Raw genomic sequence first — 14,896 nt, forward strand, 5'->3', positions numbered from 1 at the left:
TGCAACTGTTTGCATGTGTTCTAAAATTTTGTTTCTCAGCACCATGGTTACAGTTCTGAGAACAGGATAACTTGCACCCTTTCTGTATTCTAGAGATGATTAGCAGAAGAAAACAATAGAAAAGGGAAATTGTCAAAATAATAGTCATGAGCAGTGTCCTAAAGACTTCTCTTTCAAATATGGCACCTCTTTGTACTTGACCTGGAAAATTTATTTTTGAGTTTATACTCACCAAAACACGTTCAAGAAGATTCCTCTGAGATTTCAAGGGAAGGCTAAAGGAAAATGCACCAGACCTTGGTGTTTGAATGGCTTTATGCATTAATTTAACTACTAGTTCAGCACTGAACAACCTGGGATCTCACTTCACCTGTCCTTGCTAGAGTGGAGAAAATTTCAATCTGATTGTAGTTGGGAAGCTTCCACAGACAAAGCATGGGTCAGTACAGCATTGTTTGACATTAACGTTTGGTCATTCATCTCTAGTAAGTTCCAACAATATTGAATAAATATTAGTTCTGCTTCTTAATGCTTTTTTTTTGATATTCTGCATACTTCAGTTAATTCCTTAGTGATACAGATAGACACTGAGGAATGTCCCAACCTGTCACTGTCTTTATTCCAGATTTTTTGATGAGACAACTATGTTTGTATGAAATGTATTGTCCTAAGGGAATTAACGCCAAAATTAAGGACAACTGGAGGCGTTAAAAGATGTTAACTGAAAGAGACCTTTTTTCCAAGTGACTGATATTAAATGCGAAAACAAAGGACAACACAAAGTGCTTAAAATGGGCTGGATTAAAAATTTGGCACCATTACTAGGAAGAATATGTTTCTGTAGCTTGGTTAATAGTTGCATACAGGAGGTGAACGCCAGGACTTAATCAAGGAGAAGAGAATATATAGACATATATGTGATGGAATGAATATGCTCCCTTAAATTGTACTGATCTTCAGCTTGCACACTAAGCTTTTTTGCCAGACCAGACAATTATTTGTCATATTAGAACAGCTGCAATAAACTGAGGAAACCAGATTTTAAACTAAGATTTGCAAAATGACAAGTAGAATTCATTATATGTATTGATGCTGCACATTTCTTAAAGGTAAATAAGATAAAATTGTAAACTGTAACAAACATTACATTCTATTATAATATGTTTCTGTTTTCTCAATTAAATTGATTACTCTACACTTCTTTACCAGCAATCAATTTCATTTGTTTGAAAATGGAGTAATCATTTTCAAACAGATGAAATTGATACGTTTTTAACACTGACCATCTAGCTACCTAGCAGGTATTTATTGTGTTTGATTATCTTGTAATGTCTCTGATTTTTGACAGTGACAGATGCCACTCAAAGAAACCACTGTGCTAACACAGGTCACAGAATTACAGTTGTTTTCCAGAGGGTACCATTTAGCCAATTGCGTCTGCACTGGTATCTGACAACTTTGCACATAGGCAACAGATGCATCAGATTCCTAAATGGGGACTCCATCGTTTACAGCGTTGTCTCTGTTGACAAATTTTTATTGCCACAGGACTTGATAAATGGACCCTCGGAGAAGCCTGTGATTTTGTTTAATGTAGAGCCCTTCGGACGCTGTCATTTTTCATACGACCTTGATGATTTGTTGGTCAGGTTCGGTGGCAACTTGTCTGTCAAACTGCATCATGCTTTGAGTTCAAAAGCGATAATTATGAGACAAGCAGTGGCAGAGAAGGAAGGAAAAGGAAGCAAATTCATTGTTCGAGATCCTACCAACTTGCGAGGCGTTCTGTTCTATTAGCCCATGATGAGAATTGCTCAATTCAGATACAGAAAGACATGACAGAAAACTGAGACAAGCAGTAATTATCATCCTCAAATTGAGGGACAGTCAACAGTGACAATTTTGAAAATAGATGAAGTTTGTTATGGACCAGACCAAGCCCCCTCAAAATATATTCAGAAGAAAGTCTAGACCCTAACTTTTTCTTATTTTGAGATAAGTGTAAGATGTTGCATTCTAGATACAATTTGATCGAACTAGCAGCTTTGAAACAAAATACTTTATTCATTCACTAGCTAAAATACAGCAACAGAAAGACGAAATTGGAATAAAAGCTGAAAGAACTGTGGATGCTGTAAATCAGAAACAAAAACAGAAGTTGCTGGAAAAGCTCAGCAGGTCTGGCAGCATCTTTGAAGAGAAATCAGAGAGTTAACGTTTTGGTTTCGGATACCCTTCCTCAGGTTCTGAGGAAGGGTCACTGGACCCGAAATGTTAACTCTGACTTCACAGATATTGCCAGAGCTGCTGAGCTTTTCCAGTAACTTCTGTTTTTGTTTAAGAAATTGGAATAACAACTCTATTGGAAAACTTAGCAGAATAATACTAAGCAATAAATGTTCTAATATAGTTAAATCCTATAAACACACCCTTGGAAAAAGGCAAATTCAGTAAAATAGATTATCTGTCTCACATGCAATTCTAGCAGCAGGAAGAGAATCCCCTCAGCTTTTAGCTGTAACCGAGAGAGGAAAAGTAGGTTCATAGTTCTGATTTGTCAATTGGTGTAAATCCTTGGAGTTGGATTTACTGTTGATTGTCAAATAAAGCTTTTTAGAATATAGATGTAATACACAAAAACAAAGTGCTGTGGAAACCTGGCATGTTTGGCAGCATTTGTGATGAGATCTGAAGAAGTATCATACTGGACTCAAAAAGTTAACTCTGTTTTTGTCTCTGCAGATGCTGCCAGACATGCTGAGTATCTTCAGTGTTTCCTGTTTTTCTTTCAGATTTTCAGCATTCACAATATTTTCCTTTTATTATAAATGGAGAATATGGCAGGTATTCTTACCTTAGCATGGACAAGGAAATAGTAACATATTTTCACTAGCTATTTTGCAAATCTGTTTGGATCTGAGCACAAAAAGTTGGTAAAAAATATAGAACAGTAAAAGTAAAATTGAGTAGACACTGTCCTTGTGTCGTGGGACAGCTAACAAATCGGACCCTGGTAGATGTCAATGCGAAACTTTAAGTCGGTATTTTTGGGACATTGTCATTGTTCACACGATCTTGATGAGTCGGTGGTCAGATTTTGTTGACCTGTTGAACTGCAGTTACTGGAACCACCTTGTCACAGATGACACAAACAATTCCTTTGCTTGTGCAACCAAACAGAAGAAAGAAAACAGAGCCTTCTGACCCAGTAATGTTCCAGAAAAAGCCATCTAATTCGATGAGCTTTTGCTAACTTAAGCATCCATGCACTTATCTTACTGTGGTAGTCAGTCTTACTTCTGTGATGGGCAAATTATTGGAGAGGATTTTGAGAGATAGTATTTATGATTATTTGGAAAAGCACAGTTTGATTAGAAATAGTCAGCATGGCTTTGTGAGGGGCAGACCATGCCTCACAAGCCTTATTGAATTCTTTGAGGATATCATAAAACACATCGATGAAGGTTGAGCAGTGGATGTGGTGTATATGGATTTTAGCAAGGCATTTGATAAGGTTCCACGTGGTAGGCTCATTAAGAAAGTAAGGAGGTATGGGATTCAGGGAAATTTGGCTGTCTGGATACAAAACTGGCTGTCCAATAGAAGACAGAGGGTGGTAGTAGATGGAAAGTATTTAGCTTGGAGCTCGGTGACCAGTGGTGTTCCGCAGGGATCTGTTCTGGGACCTCTGCTCTTTGTGATCTTTATAAATGACTTGGATGAGGAAGTAGAAGGGTGGGTTAGTAAGTTTGCCAATGACACAAAGGTTGGTGGAGTTGTGGACAGCGTAGAGGGTTGTTGTAGGTTGCAACAGGAGATTGACAGGATGCAGAGCTGGGCAAAGAAGTGGCAGATGGAATTCAACCCAGAAAAATGTGAAGTGTTTCATTTTGGAAGGTGAAATTTGAATGCAGAATACAGGATTAATGGCAGGATTCTCGGCAGTGTGGAGGAACAGAGGGATCTTGGGGTCCATGTCCGTAGATCCCTCAAAGTTGCTACCCAAGTTGATAGGATTGTAAAGAAGGCGTATGGTGTCTTGGCTTTCATTGGCAGGGGAATTGAGTTTAAGTGCCGTGAGGTTCTGCTGCAGCTCTATAAAACTCTGGTTAGACCACACTTGGAATATTGTGCTCAGGTCTGGTCACCTCAATAAGAATGATATGGAAGCTTTAGAAAGGGTGCAGAGGAGATTTACCAGGATGCTGCCTAGGCTGGAGGGCAGGTCTTATGAGGAAAGTTTGAGGGAGCTAGGGCTTTTTTCATTGGAGTGAAGAAGGATGAGAGGTGACTTGATAGAGGTGTACAAGATGATGAGAGGCATTGATAGAGTGGATAGCCAGAGACTTTTTCCCATGGCGGAAGTGACTATTATGAGGGGGCATAATTTTAAGGTGATTGGAGGAAGGCATAGGGGAGATGTCAGAAGTAGGTTCTTCACACAGAGAGTGGTGGGTGTGTGGAATGTGCTGCCGGCAGTGGTAGTGGAGTTAGTTACTTTAGAGACTTTTAAGCCACTCCCTTTTAAGGCACACGGAGGATAGTAAAATGCAGGGTAGATTAATCTTAGTAGGATAATAGGTCAGCACAACATCATGGGCTGAAGGGCCTTTACAGTGCTGTACTGTTCTATGTTCTATGTTCTATGTTCTATGTTCTATTTTTCTCACTGACTTGTGGACTGTGGACATCAATGGCTGGCCCACATTGTACTGCCTGTCCCTAGTTGTCCTTGAACAGATGGTGGTGAGCTACCTTTTTGAACCTCTGTAATCCACATGCTGTAGCCTGACCCACAAAACTCTTAGGAAGGGAATTCCAGGATTTTGACCCAGCAACAGTGAAGGAACGACCATATATTTCCAAGTCAGGATGGTGAGTGGATTAGAGGGGAACTTGCAGGTGGTGGTGTTCCCGTGTATCTACTGCCCTTGTCCTTGTAGGTGGAAGTGGTTATGGATTTGGAAGGTACTGTCTAAGGATCTTTAGTGAATTTCTGTAATGCAACTTGTAGATAGTACACACTGCTGCTACTGAGCATTGGTTGTGGAAAGAGTGGATACTTGTGGATGTAGTGCCAATCAAGAGGGCTAATTTATCCTGGATGGTGTCAAGCTTCTTGAATATTGTTGGAGCCGCACCAATCCATGCAAGTAAGGTCTATTCCATTATACTCCTGACTTGTGTTTTTTAATGGTGGACGAGTTTTGGGGAATGAGGAGGTCAGTTACTTAAAACCTTAAATGTTTCAATTAGATCATCCCTTCTAAACTCCGTTGATTATCGGCACATTCTTTCCTAATGAAACAATCCTTCATGTCAAGACTCAGCTAGGTGAACCTTTTCTGAACTGTTTCCAATGCAAGTATATGCTTCCTTAGATAAGATGATCAAAACTGTACAAAATACCTCCATTTTGGTCTCGCCAGTAGCCTGTACACTAATATTAAGACTTGCCCATTTTGGCCAGAACATCTATAATTCCCACTCTTTCATTAGAAATCTAGGATGGATCCCATTTGGATTGAAAGGTTACCTAATTTGCCATTCTTCTATTCTGATCCTTTCTAATTTCTCTATTTCCTCCCCCTGCCCTCATCGCATTTACTATGATATCGCCACTAACCTTAATTATTTAGTGAACAGAGATGGACAGTACTAATTTAGTGTTATAGTTGCACTCTATGCCTCCATAAGAGGATTGCATTATCATCACTAATTGGTCCCATTTCTTCCTTTCATTACAGTTTTGTTTTTACATACTTATACTTTTGCATTTGCATTTATGTTAGTCACCAATCTGTTCTCTTACTCTCTCCTTAACCCTCTTGTTTCCTTTTTCAGTTCTCAGTACTTTCTGTACTCAGCTTAGTTCTGTGTTTATAATTACAATACCCTAGACATAGAAGCAGAAATAGCTATTTAGCCCATTGAGTCTGCTCCGCTGTTCAATGAGATGATCACTGATCTGATAATTGTCAACTCCACATATCTGCCTTTTCCCCATAACCCTTGATTCCATTACTGAGTAAAAATCTGTCCATCTTGACCTTGAGTATAGTTAATTGTCCGAGGTGTCATTAGCCTGCCTTCCCTGTGTTATTAAGTTCTTACTATCTTTAGTCATCCAGAGGGCTTTTGTTGTTCTTTCCCTCCTTGTGATAATGTGCCAATTCCTTACTGGAGATGTTTGAAGTTTACCAGTATTCAGTTGTTATTCTGTCTATCAATTTTTATTCCAATCCATCTTGGTCACATCTTTTTCATCCAGTTGTATGCTTTTACATTTGTTTGCTCCTTTTCCTTAACTGTTATAAATGTAAAGATATTATCAATAGTATTCAAATAAATGCTGCTCTAGCTGTTCCACAGAACCAGATCCAGCACTGCTTCCTTTGTCCTTGGATTGGGAACATCCTTGTCTGCATATTTCAGGAATTCCTTTGTCTCTTTACCTCCCTACTCTATTTCCTTTACAGTGTTTGGCAGCTTATAGCAGAGCTTCTCAAAGTGGTGGCCAGGACCCTAAATTGTGTTGCAAGCTGAAATTGCATGAGGTCTGATGCAGTATTTGCTGCCAGGGAGCTGACCAACTTGCAACAACTTTGCCTCCTCTCTACTAGGACTGCTTTCTCAACTCTCACTGAGAAGTTGCAACAATTTTCAAACAAGTCTCAAAATTGCCTTACGGCGGGAAAATGTTTGGGAAGTACTGACCTAGTGTACACACCCCCAGTAGCATATTAGGTTTCATGTTGTTCCTTCATTCTAGCCAAATAGATTTTGTCTTTAATCCTCTGAACTATTTATTGATTATTTATTTGATTAATACTGCCACTCCACTTTTGTATTTTTTAATGTTTTAATTTCAGATTTGCACTTTTGGTTTCTAACTGTCAGTCTTTGCTAAATATTCTTTTTTACCATCTTGTCCTCTGTTATTTCTGTATTTTGTGTATGTATTTTCTTTGGATTTACTTTTATCTTCGCATCTTTACATGACCATAGAATCTCATTCTTAACTAGTTTGTTCTTATTTTTTAGAACATGTCTGAATTCTATTCACCCCCACAACCCCAAACATTTTCCATTGTTATTCTACTTTTTGTTGGTACTTTTCTTAAATTTACTTCCATCAGTTCCATCCCCACACTCTCAAATTTTGTTTTTAAAATGTATTACTTTGATCTTTGTACTGTCTATCTTGCAATTTATACAAGATGCTTAATTACATCTTTGTTCCTGCCTCCCAAAGATAAATCAAAAGTAGTGTGACAGGGACAATATGTAATAATTTGTACTTTAAATTACTGCTGTCCATTGTAGTTGCATTGAACTTGAAGGTACTGTCTGCCTTGGCACATAGTTTAGAAAGATCATTTTATTCGATAGTCTGATACAACTGTATTCACTTATTGAATGGTAAAGTATTAATCTGATGCTACGTATAATGAGATAAAATTACTTTTCCAAAGTTGCTAACTGTCAAGTTGAATATTATCATCTTGTGAAATTTAGGTAGAAGTTTGAGAGTTTAACAGACAAACACAACATTAAGCCTTAATTTGTTTTGCAGTACAACAAATGCACATGATGCTACTAATGTCAGAAACATAGCTGCTGGATCTCTACCAGAACAAAAAAAAGTTTTATCAAAAGAAAGTACACAAAGTTACCAGGACTCTCTGAAAAAGCAGGTAAAATGCACATAATTTTAAAAAAATGTCTGTTAATTTGATAGTTTTTGGTTCAATTTAGTACATGTGATTTGGTAGAAAATTTTAGGACAATTGACAAAAACACACGTTTTTATTTGTGTTATCCTACTCGCCAAAAGCAGTACATTGTGGTGCTGAAGACAAAAATTAATTTTTAGCTGTAGAATGTAATGTAATTCTCAAATCTGAATTTAATATTTTGAGTGGTAGAATGTGATGGAACCCGTGTGATTTAGTGCAGAATAGGATACAAGTGGTTGCATTTTAGATCATTTCAATTCTTCCCAGTGCCAAAACAATGATGAATGTGTCAGAATGAATGAAGGGATATAGACCAGTAAAGCATAAGTAAAAGTTGTAGCCACTGAAGTCCCATTATCAATAATAGATTCATCATGTTAGCCAGAATCACATGCAACCTAGTAAAAGCGACACGTTCACCAGAAATCAGAATGAAGCAAATATAAATAAAAAACATTCTTACTACTATACATATTAAAAGTTAGATAGACAAATATATGGCCAAGGTGCAATAAATGCCTTTAATTAATTAAGTTATTTTGACTCTCAAAGTAAAAATGAGTCAAAGCATTGTACAAGTGCTTTATAGCCCTCTAACCTCATAAAGGGAAAATAATTGGAACAGAAATTAATTTTGGATAGTAGCGTTCAATGGGCAGTATTGCATCAGCCACCTGCTGTATCTCTTGCTTGATGTCTAGCACAAAGACAGATGATTGTGGTCTTTGCAGACCTACAAGGGATCACTGCAAGACATCCTCAGGCATGCAAGTATTGTAGATCCATTCTTGCTCAGCTGTTTCATTGATGATCTCTGTCTAACATAGGGTCAGAAATGGGAATATTTGCCAATGATTGAATTCACGATGCATCAAATGCTAAAACAGCATTTGCTTGCATACAACTAATGAATGGCAAGTTACATTTGTGACACAAATGCCAAGCAATGACCATCTCCAACAAGACACAAACTGACTTTTCCTCCCTTGTGTTCAGTGTCATGACTAATTCCCCACCATCAGCGATATCTTGGGAGTTAGCAGTAACCAGAAACTTAACTTGACCACCCATTTAAATACCATGGCTGCAAGAGTAGTGTCTCTTGCTGATTTCTAAAATTAGACTAAATTTTTTGATCTGTTGCTAATCTTTGCATTATTGTGCTGTCTTTTAATTTTCTTAGCCCCAGATGATTCATCCTTTTCAGAGTTTTTCACATTGGAATATCTTAGCTGAGAATGAGTAAATATCTTAAGTTTTAGATTGTTTCTCTTTTGTCCCTCTTTTAATCTGTTTTCTCAGTTATCTTTAGTCATTTTGACCTCATAGAGTCATACAGCATGGAAACAGATTCTTCACGCCAACTCATCCGCGCTGGCCAGACATTCCAATCTGACCTAGTCCCATTTGGCCCATATCTCTCTAAACCTTTCCCATTCATATACCCATCCAGGTGCCTTTTAAATGTTGTAATTGTACTCGCCTCCACCACTTCCTCTGGCAGCTCATTCCATACATACACCACCCTCTGCATGAAAATGTAACCCCTCAGGTCCTTTTTAAAATCTGTTCCCTCCCATCTTAAATCTATGTCCTCTAGTTTTAGACTCCCTGACCCTGGGAAAAAAAGACCTTGGCTATTCGCCATATTCATAGCCCTCATAATATTATAAATCACTGTAAGGTTACCCCTCAGTCTCCATGCTTCAGGGAATAAATGCCCCAGCCTATGCAGCCTGTCCCTCTAGTTCAAATCGCCCAGTCCCAGCAACATTCTTGCAAATCTTTTCTGTACCCTCTCAAGTTTAACAACATCTTTCCTATAGAATAGGGCAAGAATGGTATTTGAATTTGAATTAGCTTTAATGCCACATGTACTCAAATGAGTACAGTGAAAGGTTTACAGATCGCCACTCAAAGCGCCATCTTATTTATAAGATACCAAGTTACAGATTCTTCAGTATAAGTTCTTAGAATAAAAACTTAAAGAAATAAAAAGTTTAGCATTACAGATCTCAGGAATAAATTAGAAAATAGAGAAATAAATAGTTCAGAACAACAATCCTTCCAACCCAGTTCACGCCGGCATCTAGCCTCCAGTCTGTACCGGGCCTTGACTCCAGACCGTGCTTTCGAGGCCAGGACACCACTCTGGAATCATGTTGAGCCTGGAAGTCCATGTTAAGGCCATGCCAGGCTGAAAGATTGCCACAGGCTGCCGAAAGACCCCTACGCCAGGCCGGGAGACCGCTTCTGATTCCAGGTTCAAGAAGTGCCAATTTTCTTGTGTCTCAGAAAATAATCGAGAAGATTATTACCTTTTGAGGTTTGTGTTTTAGTTTAGCCCCTAGCTGCTCATATTCTTAATGCAGAACCTCTTTCCTACCTTCTAACTCTATACCTGCTGTCCTGCTTAAAGGTCACAAATTACTCCTTGACCATGGACCAAATCAAAAGAACTGAGCCTAAAGGGGTGTGACTGCCTTATGGAATAAGATTTTAGCTAACTTTCCTCGTCCCTGATGCATCAGATGCTCTGAGGCTCAGTTTCCAACTTATTAAGTTTGAGCTCAATATTCTGCAAAATGCAGGTGCTTACTGCAGACAAATCTGTTGTGCATACTTCAGCTGCATCAAATCTACTTTGCCATCCTTGTGTTTAAAATAATGAATCAATTACTTTTAAAATTAAAATTTTATAAATGCTTCTAATCTTGTTTGTTATTGTTACTTAAATTAATATAATACTTGGCCCAAATTAAAATTCCCTAATTTAGATAAAAGAGAAAATGTTCTGAATGAGCGAGTCCTTGCTTTTGCTGTTGTTACATCACACTTTGGTGTCCTTTGGAATGCTCTGAATGCAGAGATACATTCACCAGTCCCCACCCACCTCTTCAAACTCTTGCCACTGCCTCTATTTTTGGGAAGTACCTCGTGACTTCTAGAGGTTGGCTGACAAAACGTAGGAGATAAAAGCACCTCTTTCCCCTCAAACGGGTTCCCAAATGAACTGAATTACAAACTCGGCATACCTCTCCTTGAGGACTGTCTCTCTCTCTCTCTCTCTCTCTGCATTCCCTTAGGTTGACATAGAAATTTCAAAATTGAGTTAGTTAATGAGCTGACTTACACAAGGAGCTACCGCCCAGTGGCAGTTATCTGTCAATTGATAGCTCTGCGTTGGAATATTGTTTCTGGGAGTAAACCTTAAGCACTTCATCACGTTAACAAACTTAACTTTACGAAAAGTTTGTAGTTTGTGTAGTAAGTACAGCATTTTTTTAAATGATTGTCCTTAACTCACGTTTCATATATTTGCCCTCTTTTTTCACAATTGCAAATTTCAAAAAGTACTGTTCCTGTTTATAATTTGTGTTTAGCTGTTCTAAAAAAATAAAATTAGACAATTATTAAATGCTTGATACATATTTATACAGATGCAAGAAAGGGAAGAGAGGAAGAGAAAAGAAAAGGAAGAGAAGGAGAGATATGATGCAAAACTTGAAGAGGAAATGAGAATTTACAATCCATGGGGAAGAGGAGGTGGTGGTGCACCTCTAAGGGATGCAGAAGGAAATCTTCTCAGTATGAATTCTGTTTTTTCTTGGTGCAGCTTTGTGCTGTATAAGCTGAGGCATATAATCATGAAGTATTGGTGAACTGGGCCATCTCATATAAACGCCCTGGCATTGCCCATCTCAAATCTCTCACTTCCTACACTTTGTCTAATAAAATGCCTTAATCTACGCAGGAAACTAATTTTACTGCAGATTTTGAAAAATAGCAGCATGTAGCTTTGAGTGACATTGCTGAATTATATATGGATAAGTAGGTGTACACCCTTGAAAAATTGGTGTAAAGTTTCCCATGCAACTGAATGGAGTCTTGTATTCCTTCAGTTTGAACTGGATTCAAACAGGTTCAAGAGGTGAAAGTTAATAACTCCATCTTTAATTGATTTTCAGTTAAAGTTGTGAGGCAAATCTATAATTCATGATTCTGCTTTACTATATTCTGAAATGATTTATTTTAATTATTTGGTGTTATCGTACAGCCGATCTAAAGAAAATGCATAAGCAGAATGAAGATGCGTACAGGGATTATCCTCCTCAAGGAAATCGGGATTCTAAAGCTGTGGGTTCTCGTAACCCAAATTTAACCAGACCAGATGCTAATGCATCTCAAGAGAAAATCCAAGGTAATTCCATGTGCTAGTAATAATTGAAAATAAATGTGAATGTAAGATTCACTTTTTGTGGTAGGGAGACTTCCTTTTTTTTAAAATTCCTAAATATTCTCTATCCCTATTCTGTTCTACTGGCATAAGTAGTCATTGGGGAGCAGCAAAAGGAAGATTTACCTTTACGGTTTTCTGATCTCATTACTCTGATGTCCTTCTTGTTCTTGCTCTGGTTGGTTGTGCTGCTGAGTTCTTAACTCCAGTGAAGGACTGACAGCTTTTGGAGATGTGCCTTCTGCCTTAATTGGACTGCAGTCCTGCAACGTCTCTTAACTGACCACTGCATATAAAATGCTACCCAGGGTCCTGCTTTCCATCCATGCAGGGGATGGGTCCTGTGTTTGATCCTTGCAGCAAAACTACTTACTTCATAAAATGTTGTGGCCTCTTTGTTTCAAGGCCAGCTCAAAGATTTGAGAACTTAACCTAGACTAACATTGGAGTGCAGCGCTGAAGGAGAACCACATTGATGACAATCCATTAATGAGAGAGAGCATCATGTTTTTCACCTAACCATCTACAGATTAAAGTTATAATATGGTTAAGCAAAGTGGTTGTTCTGCAGCAATCTGAAATTGACTAGTGACATCTCAGGACAAACCTAACCTTGCTACAAATTAGCTAGCTGTTCAGCAAATTAAGGCAACACATTGGTTGTGTAAGGAACAATGTTGTGTCTATAGTAATGGTCAAAGGCACATACTGTGAGAAAGTATCTCGAGTCAAAGTCTAAAATTATGTGTTATGGGCAGAGACCCTTGAATAGTGAATTTGCAACTAAATTGCAATGTAATATTTTCTATCATGTCAAAATGTGTCATAATGAACGCAGCAAGTATTTTATGCATTGTCAAATGTGGCGATGTTCGATTTCAAAGGTGTGGGTGGTTCTTTACTGAGGTAACCTACTCCCTAACTGTTCAGATCCAACTTATTTCTGCGCCAGAAACTGTTCTCACATCTAAGCCAGAACTTATGCAAACTGAATCCAAAAGCTTCCAATCTATGGGTTCTGGCCTGAGCAGAAGGAAAAATGAATTCCTGATTCTTCCAAACTGAAAGCAAGCTAATGCTTTTCAATGTTTATTCTCACTGAGTGAAAACCTCTTTCGATGGAAACAGATCACCATTAACATTCCAGGACCATACGCTCTTATACTGGTCTAAAAGAAATCATGGATCCAGCAAGACTGACAAGTTAATTATTAAACTCACTTATACACCTAAAGCAAAGTCCGCATGCTACTAGTTCAAAATCCAAAACTCTAAAATAAATGATATATATCTAAAATAAATGATATATATCTAATATGCATAATCACACACGTTGCATCATAACCACTACATCTGTATTTTGAATGTACTTCTTTGAAGTAGACAAGGTTTAAAATTCCAGACACCTACTAACAGTTAAAAGCTACAAGTTTCCACAGCATTGAACGAACAAAATAAACTTTTTCACGTTTATATAGTCATCTACGATTTATATACCATCAACTAGTGATTGAATTGTTTAGAATTGTATTCACTGGAGTTTAAAAGAATGAGGGGGGAATCTATAAAATTCTAAAAGGATTAGACAGGTTAGATGCAGGAAGGATGTTCCCAATGATTTGGGAGTCTTGAACCAGTGGTCGTATTCTAAGGGTGTGGGATAAACCTTTTAGGGCTGAGATGAGGAGAAATTTCTTCACCAGAGAGTGGTCAGCCTGTGGAATTCACTACCACAGAAAGTGGTTGAGGCCAAAACATCAGAAAATTAAATCACAGCACTGTGTTCCTCCTCCCAGTTTCACGCAGAAGCCGAAATGGGAGGATCCGAGGCAACGGAAGACCGTCTCTGGGGCTGCTTGGAATCGGTGGACTGGACCTTATTCAGGTACTGAGCAGAAAACCGAGACGAGTATGCCACCACTGTCACAGACTTCATTAGCAAATGCGTGGAGGACTGTGTACCAACGAAGTCAATCTGGGCGTTCCCCAACCAGAAACCTTGGATGTACCAGGAAAACCACTCCCAGACCAGACACGCAGCATTCATGTCAGACGACCCAGACCTGTATAGAAAATCCATCCACAAAGCCATGAGGGATGCCAATAGGCAGTATCGGACCAAGTTGGAGACCCAAACCAACCATACAGACTCCTTCCGCCTGTGGAAAGGCCTAAACAACGTTATGGCATACAAAATGAAGCAGAGCAAGATAGCGGGCAAAGACACATCCTCCCTGTTGTACTTGATGCTTTCTACACTTGGTTTGGTGTGGTGTCACCTGTCCTGACAGCCCCGGATGCGCCCTTGAACACTGTCACCATTGCAGACGTCAGATTGGTCTTTCTGGGAGTCAACCCAAGGAAAGCAACAGGCCTGGGCAGTGTCCCTGGCTGAGCACTTAGATCCTGTGTGGACTAACTGGTGGAGGTATTCACCGACATCTTCAGCCTCTTCGTCCTTTAAGCTGAAGTCCCCACCTGCTTCAAGGAGACCACCATCACCCCAGTACCTAAGAAAGCATATGCAATGTGTGTTAATGACTACCGCCCAGTTGTTCTGACCTGCGTAATCATGAAGTACTTCAAAGGGCTGGTCATGGCCCACATCAACCTCTAGTCTTCCAGCCTACCTCGATCCTCTATAATTTGCCTACTGACATTACAGACCCACAGCAGATGCCATTTCCCTAGCCCTGCACTCATCCCTGAAACATCTGGACAACAAGGACACCTATGTCAGACTCCTGCTCGTTGACTACAGCTCTGCCTTCAACACCATTAACCCCTCCAGACTGATCTCAAACCTCTGAGACCTAGGTCTTGGCTCTGCCCTCTGCAATGAGATCCTCAGCTTTCTGACCACAGATCACAGTCCATGAAGATAGACAACCGCACCTCCTCCATGATGACAGTCAACACG

At 39.0% G+C, this 14,896-nt stretch overlaps 1 protein-coding gene across 8 annotated transcripts in view; it reads left to right on the plus strand.

Annotated features, from left to right (window-relative positions):
• The window catches only part of cspp1b (centrosome and spindle pole associated protein 1b), a 123,594-nt gene that overhangs the window by 92,512 nt on the left and 16,186 nt on the right, over nt 1–14,896 (plus strand). For all 8 annotated transcript variants that reach the window (XM_048596275.1, XM_048596269.1, XM_048596270.1 and 5 more), the window contains 3 exons: nt 7,577–7,697; nt 11,180–11,327; nt 11,797–11,940. In XM_048596275.1, the coding sequence (XP_048452232.1) occupies nt 7,577–7,697; nt 11,180–11,327; nt 11,797–11,940 (413 nt within the window). The remainder of the gene's footprint in view (nt 1–7,576; nt 7,698–11,179; nt 11,328–11,796; nt 11,941–14,896) is intronic.

This window comes from Rhincodon typus, chromosome 4, assembly GCF_021869965.1.
Source record: "Rhincodon typus isolate 14 chromosome 4, sRhiTyp1.1, whole genome shotgun sequence".
Taxonomy (NCBI): domain Eukaryota; kingdom Metazoa; phylum Chordata; class Chondrichthyes; order Orectolobiformes; family Rhincodontidae; genus Rhincodon; species Rhincodon typus.